General features: G+C 38.6%; 1 protein-coding gene across 1 annotated transcript in view; it reads right to left on the minus strand.

The window, feature by feature from the left end:
* Nucleotides 1–13980, minus strand: part of PCSK5 (proprotein convertase subtilisin/kexin type 5) — a 193029-nt gene that overhangs the window by 138156 nt on the left and 40893 nt on the right. Inside the window, exon 3 of the mRNA XM_082075872.1 lies at nt 5243–5356. Within this exon, the coding sequence (XP_081931998.1) occupies nt 5243–5356 (114 nt within the window). The remainder of the gene's footprint in view (nt 1–5242; nt 5357–13980) is intronic.

The following is a 13980-nucleotide window of genomic DNA, read 5'->3' on the forward strand; positions in this document are numbered from 1 at the left end:
AGATACATGTAAACCAGAAAGTTTTACTTCAATGAGGCTTCAAATTATACTTTTTGCTAGTGTGGAATGTGTTCAACAATGACAATATCTTTGGTTTAGATATGTAATAGGTGGTGTCCTACTTCCTCCATTCCAAGCAGCTTATGAATGTGACTATCTCACCCATTTTCTATCTGAGAACCTGATAGACAAGTTCCCATGTTCCACTTCTTGCAGTTGTTTACAACTTTAGCGATACTGTCAACTATTTCCCTATGTTCTTAGGTAAGTTTCGCTGCTATAAAAATTTTCAGGATCAGCACCCAGTATGTATTTTAGAGACCCTGACTAGATTCTTCTCTGAGTGCAACCATTTTGGTTGTGGTGGTGGCTTGGTGGTTTATTTTTATTTTTTTTGGTTGGTTGGTTGGTTTGTTCTTTGTTTTATTTGTGGGGGGTTTTTTTGTGGTTTTTTTTGTTGTTGTTTTTTGTTTTTTTTTTTTGTTTTTTTTTTTGGGGGGGGGGGGGGGTTTGGGTAGCTCTGTTATTTTGTGCTGTAGTTTCTGAGGGGAACATCATCTCACCCCAGTGATTTACTGCAATGGAAGCTCCAGCTTTCCCCTGTTTCTTTCTGACAGTGCTATACCTTTTCCAGCTATAAGGAGTAACTCTGGATACACATTTCCTCTCTCTCTGATGAAGTGGCATCCAGTGATAAGAAAACACTTGACTAATACACTTTAACTTCACATTTATTCTTAGGTACCCTGACAGAGCAGTGCATCACCCTCCAGCCTCACATCTCAAAACATCATACTCTCATCCAGTAAATTCTCAGTCCCACAGAAATATCCTATTATATGTTCAGTTCCTGCCCAGCGGTAACTAAGCCATGCAGAATGGGAAGAACCTGGTAGGAAACGGAAATTTCTCCAAATTATAGAATCCTGTCACCACTAGCAGTTATTATTAACAATAGAAGGGATGATAACAGTACGAGAGAGTACTATCCTTGATCAGTGCTGAAAAAGGCTTGTGACAGTCTGAACTGACTGCAAAGACAGAGTCAACATCTTCATAGTCTAATAATGGTTTGATAAAAAATAAGCAAAGGTTAAATTAATTTCTTGCAGTTACATTCTATTTTTAAAAAATATACAATGGAGCCCAGCGTCACAGCAGAGCTAGATTACAGCTGCAGAAAGCTATGCTTTTCTTCCTTTGTGATTTCAGCTTCAGTTGACCACTATGAAGCTCTTCTGAAGTGGGGAGCAAAAAGAAACAATAAGGAGAGCCTTGTGACTGCAGACTATTAAAATTGGTTATACTAACTACAACTTTACATACATTTTATTTTATATATAAAGATATATATTTACCTTCTCTAGTTTATATGACCACTTTTCCATGCAGAGAAGATGAGGAAAATCTTTAATCCAACTGTCAAGTACAGTGAAATTTTTAAGGCACAAAGTCCCTTTGGTCATTCCAAAACCACTGTTTGTTGTTATTACAAGTTAAGTAGAACAGTTTTAGATAGCACTAGGGCTTCAGAGTTGACTTTGACCTCTTTCGGTTATGCAAACTGATTGTATATATTTCATCCAGTTATTGACAAACAGGCTATTTTGTCAACACCAATGAAAGAGAATAAATTTATTAGATCTAACATGATGATACAAAGATAGCTGAGCTCTGGAGATGGCATATAGGACTCAGCTCTCTCCTGGCTCAAAATTTGGAAAGGGTCATTAACTAGGGACCTTCTTTCTCTTTGATTCTATTTATTTTATATTGGTTCATTCTGAGCAAGCTGGACCCAATTCTTTATGGGGCTGGATGGGGCTCTGAGCAACCTGATGTAGCTGAAGACGTTCCCGCTCATTGCAGGGGAGCTGGACTAGATGACCTTTGAAGGCCCTTCCAACCTAAACTATTCTATGATTCTATAGGTCAGTTTTGAGTAACAGTTGAACAGGCAAAGTTTCACGTGTTACATAATCTATAAAAATATTCTATTCTAATCTTAAGCACAGATGTCTCAGAATTCAGAGGTCATGATAAAGCAGTTGTTTTTCTTTTTTCCAAATTTCCTTGCTTTGAGGGAGAGAAGTTAGAAGAAAATAGACTTTTCCTTGTTATTAGAAAGCATGAAAAGCTGCAATATCTCAATAGATAATCCCCTGGAAATTAATAGTACAAGTATACTTGTTCAGGTGATGAGTGGCTCTGGTAGCTCTGTCTGTTTCAGTTTCCACAGAACCATAAGGTGGTAAATAACTGTATTCCAAATTTCTCTACTTTTTCTAGGAATGTGTTTCGAGTAAATGGAGAAAAATATAGAGTAATTAAAAAAAACCTTTTAGTTGATTCTCAGAGTAGTTCTTGAGAGATACTTTTAAACTTTGAGATGGCTCAAAAAAGAAGGCCTGAATCCCCCTCACAGCTTTCTGACATGGATATCACACAAACAAAAATGCATTATTTGTAGCCTGACAATTAAAATTACAAGGGGTGGTACTTGTGAAGAAAAAGCTGGGGGAGGGAAAACATCAATCAGATAGTGTTTGACAAAGTCTTTGAATAAAAGGACTTTTGTCAACAAATCTGAACTACATTTATGGCCCTGTTAGATATTATGCCAGTTCAATGGCCAAAGGTATCAATCTTAACCCACAACGAAGTTACTTATTAATCAAAACACAAACCTGTACATGATAATACTTTATTCCTTTCTCAATAACACGCCTGCAGAGAGCAACCAAAAAAACTCTTTCTGACATAGCAATGACTGAAACCATTAACTAACCTTGAATTCCTTTTTTCCCTTTAACTTAAAAAGGTAAATAAGATTAACAAAATTAGCTACGGTGACAATCACAAATACAGTCACATGAGGATATCTGGTAATGACCCAAGTCCATCCTGAAGTCTATTCATTCACTTTTTTTAACCATTCTCTCTGCTGAAATACTGTACTCACTAATACTTTACTGATCACTCTCAACAAAATATCATCAAAACACTGCAACTTAGGATATTTCAAATACAGAGTTATTCAGTGGACGCAAACACAATCAGCCAGGAACAGCCCCTTCCCAGAGGATCTGCAAGTGAGGACATTCTTCCATAGGTATAGAAATGACAATAATCTGAAAGTTGCAGAAGACAAACAGTAAAATCTGTTTGCTGGCCTGCAGCACTTTCCCTGTCTGACTGACAGCTGTGAGGCAGCAGTGCAGCTTGGCAACACAACTGGTTAATCAACAGGAGACTGCTGCCTTCCTGAGCCAAATCAGAGGCAAGTGCTAGAAGCAGCTACTGTCACAAAAAAAACCCCACCAATCAAGTTCCACCAAACAGGTATGGTGGCACTAAAAACCTTGTATACAAATGTAGGGACACAGGAAAAATTACATAAGCTACCCTACACCATATATAGTGGGTTTTCACTTGACTACTATTATTCTCTTGAAATTTGGCTTCTCTCTCTTTAGTCTAACATAGAGCTGAAAGTCTGTAGCAATAACAGCAGACTAAAGGTAAATCACTGCTATTTTCTAGTTTCAATTGAAATGCTGAAATAAATTTTTTAAAAAAATAAGAACTGACAGGGCACAGTACCATGATCTACCACCATTTATTGGAACCTGTCACCTTATTAACATATTTATAGGATAGGCAGACTGAATAAACATACATATTAGAGGAGACAGGCAAGTGTACTCATTTCAATAAACTGGGAAAAAGACCTGCCATCATCCCATGACCCAAAATAATACAGCTTTCACAAACAACTGATAAAGAACTAAGTTTTGGATAAAAGCTGTTTTCAAAGTGAACAATGAACCGCTAAAAAACCCCTTAACTTCATCAACCCGGTACTTCAATGAAACATAGATGGAAGAGTTTTCTACTGTATAAGGAGAGTTACTGCCTGAAAGACACATCTCTAACAGCTCAGCAAAAGTAATATGGAGTATTTTTTAGCAGAAAAGAAGAATCAACAGTACAGTTCTTTAACAAAAATAAAAACAAATTTTGAAATTAAAGTTATTACTTAGCCTTTCATTAAAACACAAGAATTCAGGAAACTGAGTAGCAAAGCTACTAGACTTTCTGACTGACGACATGCTTACATGATATATATGTGAAGATAAGCACTTCTGACTGACTTTACGAACAGCAACTGTTTAATATTGGTTACAAATTATGACATTTTTTGGTTATCAATGTATGCAGCAATTAATTATAATACAAGCCAGAATGAAATGAATAAAATCTTTAAAATATTTTTAAAGCTTTGTTAGGACAATCTTTTTTCTACTAAATACTAAATTAATGATTTGAAAGTAAGAAAGTACCTGAAAAGACAGTATCTACTTACAGGAAAATTATCATACATATTGCTGCCAGAAAGACATGTTCTCCTCCCTCTCTGAAGCTATTCAATCTATCATGTCATAAAACCTTCTGAGTGTCTTACTGTCAGCAACTTAGGTGACGTAGTGAGAAGACAACATGTAGGAATTTAGAACTACATGAACAAGGCAATAGAGGAAGAAAGCAAGTCTTTTATCAGACAAAATAAAGACATGTCACCTGGAGTCAACTGCCTACTAAATACAACTTTTCATTTGCACCTTCCTTGGAAAAACAAGAATATTTTAAAAAATACTGTGAATACAGAGGTTTCACTCCAGGTTTTAACTGTGACTTTTAGGTTACAAAAAAAAAAAAAAAAAAAATTGCTCAGAAAACACGCAACTCGTCAGATAGGAAACAGCATGAACAATCTATTTATTTCAACAACACTGTTGTTCATTTCTAAAAAGAGTGCAACAATAACACCGGTCAGTGTTTGTGACTCTATTCTCCTCTTTCAGGACACAAGATATTTTTATCACATTGATGTTGGAGACAGTGAATTAGGCCCGTGGAAAACCAGCAGTTTCACTGCTCTCACAGATTGTGGCTAAGTTCCTTCCCTTTTCATTATGGAAAGTTTATGCCCTAATAAGTAATTCCCAAGACATTTTGCAATAGGAAGCATTCATGAATGAATGCATTAATAAATGTTTCCTATTGCAGGGCCCAGTGGGAATTCTTTATAATACTTGTAGGGAGTTTACAGACCTTCATTAGGTACATAAAGAAGCAAAATTTGCTTCTTGTGAACATACTATTTGCCTCTTTTTAAAACGTCACAACAGACAATGAAACACTGGCATGAAACAGAGCCAATGACGCTATATGTACTCACCATGTACCACATGCTTGGCCACTTGGGATCATTGAAATAAGTGGATTGGGTACCACCAGGTTTATAATCCCTCTTTATCCTTCTTTTAACCACCTGCTGTTGTATCCACTCCACCTGCCAACCAGGAAAACATATGGTAAGTGTTAGGGTTCCATAGAGATTATCAAGAAATGTGTGAAATCTTGGTAAGTTTCCCATTACCATAGCCTAAGACATATTTCATGTTAAAGAGTTCATTCTGACAGTGGGAATGCACAGCTCACCTTGGCATACAGTTTGCTAAGGAATACGTCCAATTTAGTTAGTGCTAGAAATCTTTTTGAACAACTACTTAAATCTTCTGCTAGAAGGACTTCTTTGCCTATCATCTTTTGAATGTCATTATTTTATTATTTGTCATTATTAGACTAGTGCTTCTTTTGAATTTATAAGACCAGTTACTTTTACAAAATAAACCAGTTTATTACAATGAGAAAACAATTAATTTTCTGAAGGGGTTGTGTGTTGTGGTTTCTTTTAAAAAATATTCATTTAAATCTATTCCTGAAAAACAAACAAACAAACAAACAAAACCATTAAGGAAGTACTCAAATGCCTTGCTTAACCAGTATCTAAATCACCTTTACCACTTGGAGTGAAAAAGTGAACAAACAAACAAACCCGAACAAACAAACTAAACCGCATTTTTAGCAAAGTGGCTCTTTGTCAAGATTCTCTCAGCCAGACACCCTGGAACTTTATACTAAGTTCTCCCCAGGGAGAAGCAGCTGGGTACTGAGCAACAGGTCAAATTGCAAAAACAAAAGAGAGCTTGAAATAGGAAAATAGATAAATGGTTAAAAATATAATTCTGAATGCTATATTCTTGTTGATCTGACACCTCTTCAAAGATTCAAGACACATCCAGAAAGGGCAATACCAAAAGTAACGTCAAGCTTAGAACAGACAGGGCCCTGCAGTCATTTCTGCATTAGCTATTCTAAACGGGAGCTAGTTTCTATAAATGCAAATAATATAAACTATCCCCAGAGAAACCCAGGTTATATTTACACACATCTAGCTTCCCTGGCAGCTCGTATTTCTGCTGAACTGTTTCATGGGATAAACGATAAAAATTCAATTCTCCTCTCCCTAAGCAAGACAGCAATTTCCTGCTATCAGCCAACCCTGCACCTTCTATTTGTGCTGTTTATGAATATCTGTGAATGCACACAAACATACAAGCATTCAAAAGAAGTTTACTTTCAGGTCATGTATTTCTTTGTCACTTGTCAGTGACAAAGGCTGATTTGTCTGCTCTGCATCCACGACTCAGTCTCAAATCCTTAAACAGACATAGTCCATTGACATTAATAGAAATTTTGCTGAGAATCATGCCATGCCTACCTCTGTCACCTCCGCCATAACACTCTGGCCTCTACTTCTTAGTCAGATGAAAATACAGGAAGGCAACCCTGAATTCAATACAGAAGGATTCCTAGGACACTCCTTACGGAAGCTGCCAAGGTTTCATACTTTCCTTTATAAAGAAGAAATGAATTTTTACCCTTCCCAATAACTAACTTCAGGGTCAAGAGTATTCTTCTAGAGGAGAAATTATGCAGTTTAAGAACACAGACTATCAGGTGGTGTTCATACTGAAATCAATTTCTCAGTTAAATGTTCTAGTAACAGTCATAAATCCCTTTCTGTTTCTAAGAGAACCAAGAAATTGGATACTGTGCCTTTCTCTCCTGATTACTTTGCTCCTCTTTCAGCTCACACTAAAATCCATCTTGGTTGATGCCCTCTTGAGAATTTAAGAGCTGACTGCCCCCTGCCCCGCCCAGATCTTACACAATCCAGAGGTCTCTCCAGCAGGACCAGACAGGTAATCAGTCGTAGGCACTGTTCTGGTTTCAGCTGGGATAAAGTTGATTTCCTTCCTACTAGTGAGTATACTGGTAGGTTTTGGAATTGGAATGAGAATAATATTGATAATACACAGGTGTTTTGGTTGTTGCCCAGTAGTCCAGGACTTTCCAGTGTCTCACACTCTGCCAGGTGCACAAGGAGCTGGGAGGGGACATGGCTGGTACAGCTGACCCAGACTGGCCAATGAGATATTCCACACCTTATGATGTCATGTTCAGTAGAAAACCTGGGGGAAAAAGAAGGAAGGGAGTGGGATGTTTGGGGTGATGTTGTTTATCTTCTCAAGTAGCCATTACACCTGATGGAGCCCTGCTGTCCTGGAGATGGGTGATCACCTGCCTGCCCATTGGAAACTGTGAATGAATTCTGTGTTTTGCTTTGCTCATGTGAGCAGCTTTTGCTTTACCTATTAAACTGTGTTTATTTCAACCCATGAGTTTTCTCAGTTTTACTCTTCTGATTCTCTCCCTGACCCCACTGGGAGGGAATAAGCAAGCGGCTGCGTGAGGCTTAGTTGCCAGTTGAGGCTAGACCAAAACAGGAGCCATTTGATGTAACAACGTCTAGAGGCCTGTAAGGTGCTCAGAGAGTATCTGGACAAAGGCCAAAGGAGGGAGAGTCAAAAGACTTTAGTAAGCACTAATCCTTATGGCTGTTTTAAAGAGAAATCAACAACCTATTAACTAGATCTCTCCTCCACAAAACAGGCTGATTAATAACTGACTTATAATGGACCCTACTGCAGGAAGGAGTTACAAATGTCTACCACCAACACAATGTCAGGATCTGATAGTGTTGTAAAAGTTTCCACAAATCAAAAGCAATGAGATAAACACAACAGAAGAAGATTAAACTACCACTGCTACCTCTGATTTAGTTGCATGAAAATTAATGGAAGATAGCAGTCACCAACACTACTGTTGCCTAGAGGAGCTGTAAATCAGAAATGCAGCACATCTAGTTTGACTTATGCACATCAAGGCTCCTGTAAGAACTACCAATAGCAAATATGATAACTTTTTGAAAAACAATTTTATTTTGTAAATGAAGCCAGAGGAGTGTGAAATATTCCAGGAGCCTGTGCAACACACAAGTTTAAGCAGAACTTCAACAACCTAATACCATTTTATATGGATAAATGAGAGCAGTTTTCCTGACAAGACAAATTGCACAACTCTTTACTGTTCCCTGTGAAAATGTTTACTTCACTTATTTACTGCCTATTCAGCTGCAAATATCTGCTGACCATTAAAAATACTGAAATATAAAGGCAGCATAGTACTTGTGACGACTGATACATGCATACACTGATGCCTTAAAAAAACCCAAATTAATTCCTGTTTTCTGTTTCCTTTATTCCAGGCATTATTGAGAACACTTATCAGACAGTTCTTTAGTCCAAGCAATCATAAACATTGTCTCACTGCACAGTTCCAGTTTATTGGAACAATCATTTAACACACGAAGAATTTTGTTTATATATGCCGGTATTCATATACATGCATATATTTGTACAAGAGCTAGCATCAACTGAGTTAATCCGCAAGCCTGTGGTATAGTAGATGCTTAGATTTTTGTGAGGTATGTTTAAATATTTTTCTGTATCTTATCTATTGTCTTTTAACCAAAAAAGTAACTGTATTTCAGATTAGATACCTGTTGCAGGGCCTGTGGCTATTACATGATGAATGTTGTCCGTAATTATTTCCTCAATTGCTAGCAAAGTTAGGGAAAATACATGAAAGAGTAATTTTGTAGAAGGGCTGTGCAGCTTGCATGATCAGACCCAAAGCCAAAAAAGAAAACATAAATTCTTGTCTTCCATAAGACCTAATGACCATTTTATGTATACATAAAATTACTATCAGTAGCCATTTGATTTCATGTAACTACAGAGAGGGGCAAATGGCAGGTTTGCTAGAGTATGTATATGGGAAGATAGTGTAGGTAGCTCTCTAATGGTGGAATAGAACTTAATGATGTTCCCACAGGCTCACCTCTCAAGCCTGTCAAGATCCCTCTGAATGGCAACCTTTCCCTCCAGCACATCTACTGTACCACACAGCTTGGTGTCACGGGCAAACTTGCAGAGGTTGCACTGCATCCCACTGTCCATGTCACGAAGATGTTAAACAGCACCAGTCCCAGCCTCTGAGGAATGATACTCATCACTGGTCTTCACTTGGACATTGAGCCATTGACCACAACACTTTGAGTGCAAGCATCCAGCCAGTTCTTTGTTGACTGAGTGGTTCAGCCATCAAATCCATGTCTCTCCAATTTAGAGACAAGGATGTTGTGTGGAACAGTACTAAATGCTTTGCATAAATCCAGGTAGATGCCATCAGTTGCTCTTCCCTTATCCACCAATGCTGTAACATCAATGTAGAAGGCCACCAGATTTGTCAGGCATGATTTGCCCTTAGTGAGGTCAAAATGACCATTCCCAGTTAAAAACAAGACCAATTCTCTTTTAGTAAATTTTTCTTTCAGCTAAGTTCCAAATAACTGTATTTTTCTGAATTTAGACACATGTTTTCAGACACTATGCTCTGAAACTGATAAGAGTGACCAATGGAATGCAGAAGAAGCTCATGTTTAGATTTATTACTATAACAGCCAAGAATTCTGATAAGATTTCATGTGTTCCATAAGTGAGAGGGGCGTGTTTGCAAGGACGGGCAGACAGAACAGGTGACTAAAACTGACCAACTAAGTATTCTATCCAATATGCGTCATACACCCTATAAAAGAGGGAGATCATGAGGATCTCACTCTCTTCGACCATGGCCAGCATCTGAAGAGGACCCTGCCTGTCATCCCTGCAATCCAAAGTATGAGACCCTGCATCCCTGAATCCAGTTCTGGTTTGCTGTCAAGTCCCACACAGGACTTCCGGGTGCCTGCCCTGCAGCTGCTGGAGCCTCACCAGCTCCCAGCATCGCCACGGGAGGGGGGAAAACGGGCAAACCTGCTTTACCCTGGGATACTCAAGATTGGTTTTGTATATTTTGTATATTCTCTCTATTTACTAGTAGCCTTAGTAAAGCCTTTTAAAACTGTTCGAACTTGCAAATGTCTCTTCATCCCTCCTTATCTTTCTTATGCGGGGTGGGTGAGGGGCTGACAGAGAGCACCTGCCACAGTTTATTGTTGCCTTGCAATTAAACCTTGACATGACTGTACACTGTCACAAAGGAGACAGTGTAGGATGCTAGACAGAGTAACCTAAAACACTGCAACACACCTGATCATATTTGTGATTACAGCCTTGTCTGGAAGATTTTTAGCAAACATGTTGTGATCTGCTTACAAATTGTTTTTTTTTTTTTTTCTGAGGATGTACTGATACAGCCATCTAGAATATAATTAAAAACATTACAGAAGGACAAAGTTCTCATCTGAGAAGCCCGTCCATAAAATTTAATTTACAGAAAATATCATGGCAATATAAATAGAATAGCTCACTACACTAAACCGTGTAGTTTGGGGATTTTATCTAAGAAGTGAACAACAAAACTTGCCAGTATTTTTCAGTGTAGGTTAAATTGTACAATCACTGGACTATTAATGAACACAAGGTCAAGACTCAGCAGTTATTTTAGTATTCTGACATATATTTCCTTTGAGTATTCTATGGGTATTTATCTATAAATGACTCTCAAATGCCTGGTATATCTTGAATTTGTTTGATTCTGTACAAAAAGAGCTCATTTGTTTAAAAATATTTTCTTTTAAAAAGCATCCGCACTTTCTAAACCAAAGGCCTTGAAGGAAAACCTCTGTAGTAATCAATTAAACAGATTCCCATTTCTTACCAAAATGAGACTCTATGCAAACAATGAGGTTCATTTTAACATTTCCATAGGCACACTTACTGAGGTGGAACAGTGCACATTTTTTCATCAACTTCAGCTTTGAAAGTTTCATTTCCTAAATGTCTAGAAATCAAAGCCAAGCCAGATTGGAGACCAGACTATTTTTAAAAAAATCATAATTTCCAGTTCCCTCACTTCAGCACTAACAGGGTTGTTCTGTGCATGATGCAGCTCTTCTTCACAGACCTGCATGAAACAGTGCTACGGTACAAAAGCTGCTCTGAGCTAATTCAAGCATACCACTCTTTTATACTCTTTAACTGCTAAAAATCATAATGATATGTTATCTCTGTGTGAAATAAAACTACTTTCTACTGTTTTCACTCTCATTAACTCAAAGGATTATTGGTAAAGAAGTCACATGTAATTAAGACCTCTTCCAGTGTAATAAACTGTCCAAAAAACGGTTTGGAAAATGGAAAAAAAAAAATTAACATGCTGAAAAAAATAATCCAGTAATGTCTCAAAACAGTGTGATTTTTAATACACAAACACTAGACAGTCTTGTGAAAAAGTACTTTTTCAAATATATAATGAGAGAGTCTACTTGAATGAATATTTTCTAATTGATTAAAAATGTGTTGAGTATGTGAAAACACCATTAGTATTAAGCAGAAGTTACAGGCAAGTTGAATGTGTAATCCTTTCTATTTTGAGGAAAGCATGCATGGGGAGAGAAAAGACCCTAACACTGAACTAGGTTATACATTTCATACCAGAATCTATGATTTTTATGCTAAGGAATTAAACATCAAGGTGTGGATCTTCAGACTGTGATGAAGAGTTCTTTAAATGTGCCACTCCCAAATGTAATCATGGCTCTATCCCTTTTACTGCCATCCTTCACCTCAATCTGTCCTATGCCTGTAAGAAGAAATTAGAAATTCCTGCTCAGATAACAAGAAAGATAACAAGAAAGAAGATGCCAGAGGAATACTATAGATTAAGAGGAAAGCGAGAGAAAACTCAGATAGGGGACGCGGAAAGTATTGCCAAGCAAGCAGTGAATCTGTATAGAGGCAGGACAGGTGAGCAAAAGGGGCAATGTCCACCATGTAGAAAGCTGGCACTAGACAGCATTGCAGCACTTTTACTTGGAGTGTGTCTATGGGGAATTGCTGTGGGCGAGCATCCTCCCTCCCCATGGGAATGGTCTCACATTGCACCTGGCAAACTTCATACTTCACTTGCCTGAAGACTCTCAATGCTCACATGCATGAGAGTTCTTATAGACCTGGCTGGAAAAGGACTGGAATGAGGCTGGCCCTCTCAGGGACATGAGACTGTGCTTGGCCCAGAACTGGCCATAGCAGAAAAACTGTTCTTACAGTTCCTGCTCTAGATGGAAGGGACACCATCCAGAGGAACCTTTACAGGCTTGAGAAGCAGGCCCATGCAAACCTCTTGAAGTTCAAGAAGGCCAAGTGTAAGGTTCTGCACCTGAATCAGGGCAATCCCAGAGATACAGGCTGGGTGATGAGTACAATGAGAGCAGTTCTGCAGAGAAGCATGTGGAGTATCGTGGATGCAAAACTAAGTATGGGCTAGCAGTGTGTACTTGCGGCCCAGAAGGCCAATTGTATCTCGGGCTGTGCCAAAAGTGTAACCAGCAGGTCAAGGGAGGTGATTCTGTCTTTCTACTCTGCTCTCATGAGACCCCACCTGAAGTCCTGCATTCAGTTCTGAAACCCCTACCACAAGTCCAGAGGAGGGCCCTGACAATGATCAGAGGGCTGGATCACCTCCCACAGGAAGTCAGGCTGAGAGAGTTGGGGTTGTTTAGGCTAGGAAGGAGAAGACTTCAGGGAGACCTTAGAGCAGCCTTCTGGCACCCAAAGGGAGCTTACAGGAAAGACAGAGATTGACTCTTTATCACAGAGTATAGTGAAAGGATGAGGGGTAACAGCTTTGAACTTAAAGAGGGTAGATTTAGATTGGATATTGGGAAGAAATTCTTTACTGCAAGGGCAGTGAGCCACTAGAACCTGTTGCCCAGAGAAGCTGTAGAAGCCCCATCCCTGGAAGTGTTCAAAGCCAGGATGGATGAGTCCTTGAGCAATGTGGTCTAGTGGTGGTTGAAACTAGGTGGTCCTTAAGGTCCCTTCCAACACAAACTGTTCTATGACTCTATGATTCTAACAAACCCAGTATGTACCCTAGTTGTCCGATCATGAAAATTTCTGTGACCAAGTTCTACTTAATTATATAATTTGACAACACTCTCCTTTTGTATTTCACTTTGTAATGAAAACAAAAAGTAAATACATTTAGGATTAAAGTTCATAGGAGGATATGCCAATATCCAAGGGCCATGTCCTGGTTACTGAACAACTGAGACCCAAGCAATTATGCAGGAATGTGAGAGGGCTGACTAAAATTGTTGGCACACCTCCTGCTGTCCATGTTCAGAGTCACAAAGGTGAGACCCCCCAAAAGCTGGACTATTCAGCTTAAGAAGAATTTTGAGGGTATCTAAAAAATTATAATTAAACACCAAGCTCTTCTCCTAACCCATCAGTATTCTCTGACTAGCAGCAGCCAGTTTGCACCATAAAAATACATTAAGACAGCCAGATAAAGTAGCTGTTGACATAGGTCAAGAGCATGGAAAATTATTGCAGATAACATTTCACAAACTGTAGGGGTCTAAAGTTGAATAAAAATGTCAATGAATCCAGCAGTGCTATGCGATACATTCTTGCTGATCGACAAGGTGCTTCTTCAGCAAGGGTCAATGACATCAATGACATCAACAATCAAAGCAGTTGACATAATTATGCTACACATTCTGAAAAAAAGCAAGATAAAAAAAGAAACAGATGTTATGACAGGCTCGGGAGAGAAAAGAAAAGCAGAGGAGGAAAGAAGGCAGCAGAGGATCCTTGAAATTACCACTTAAGCCCAAAGAAACACATCCTGCACAACAGCAGGGCAAGCTACTGCAGT

This window comes from Streptopelia decaocto (assembly GCF_964273445.1).
Source record: "Streptopelia decaocto genome assembly, chromosome: Z".
Lineage (NCBI taxonomy): Eukaryota > Metazoa > Chordata > Aves > Columbiformes > Columbidae > Streptopelia > Streptopelia decaocto.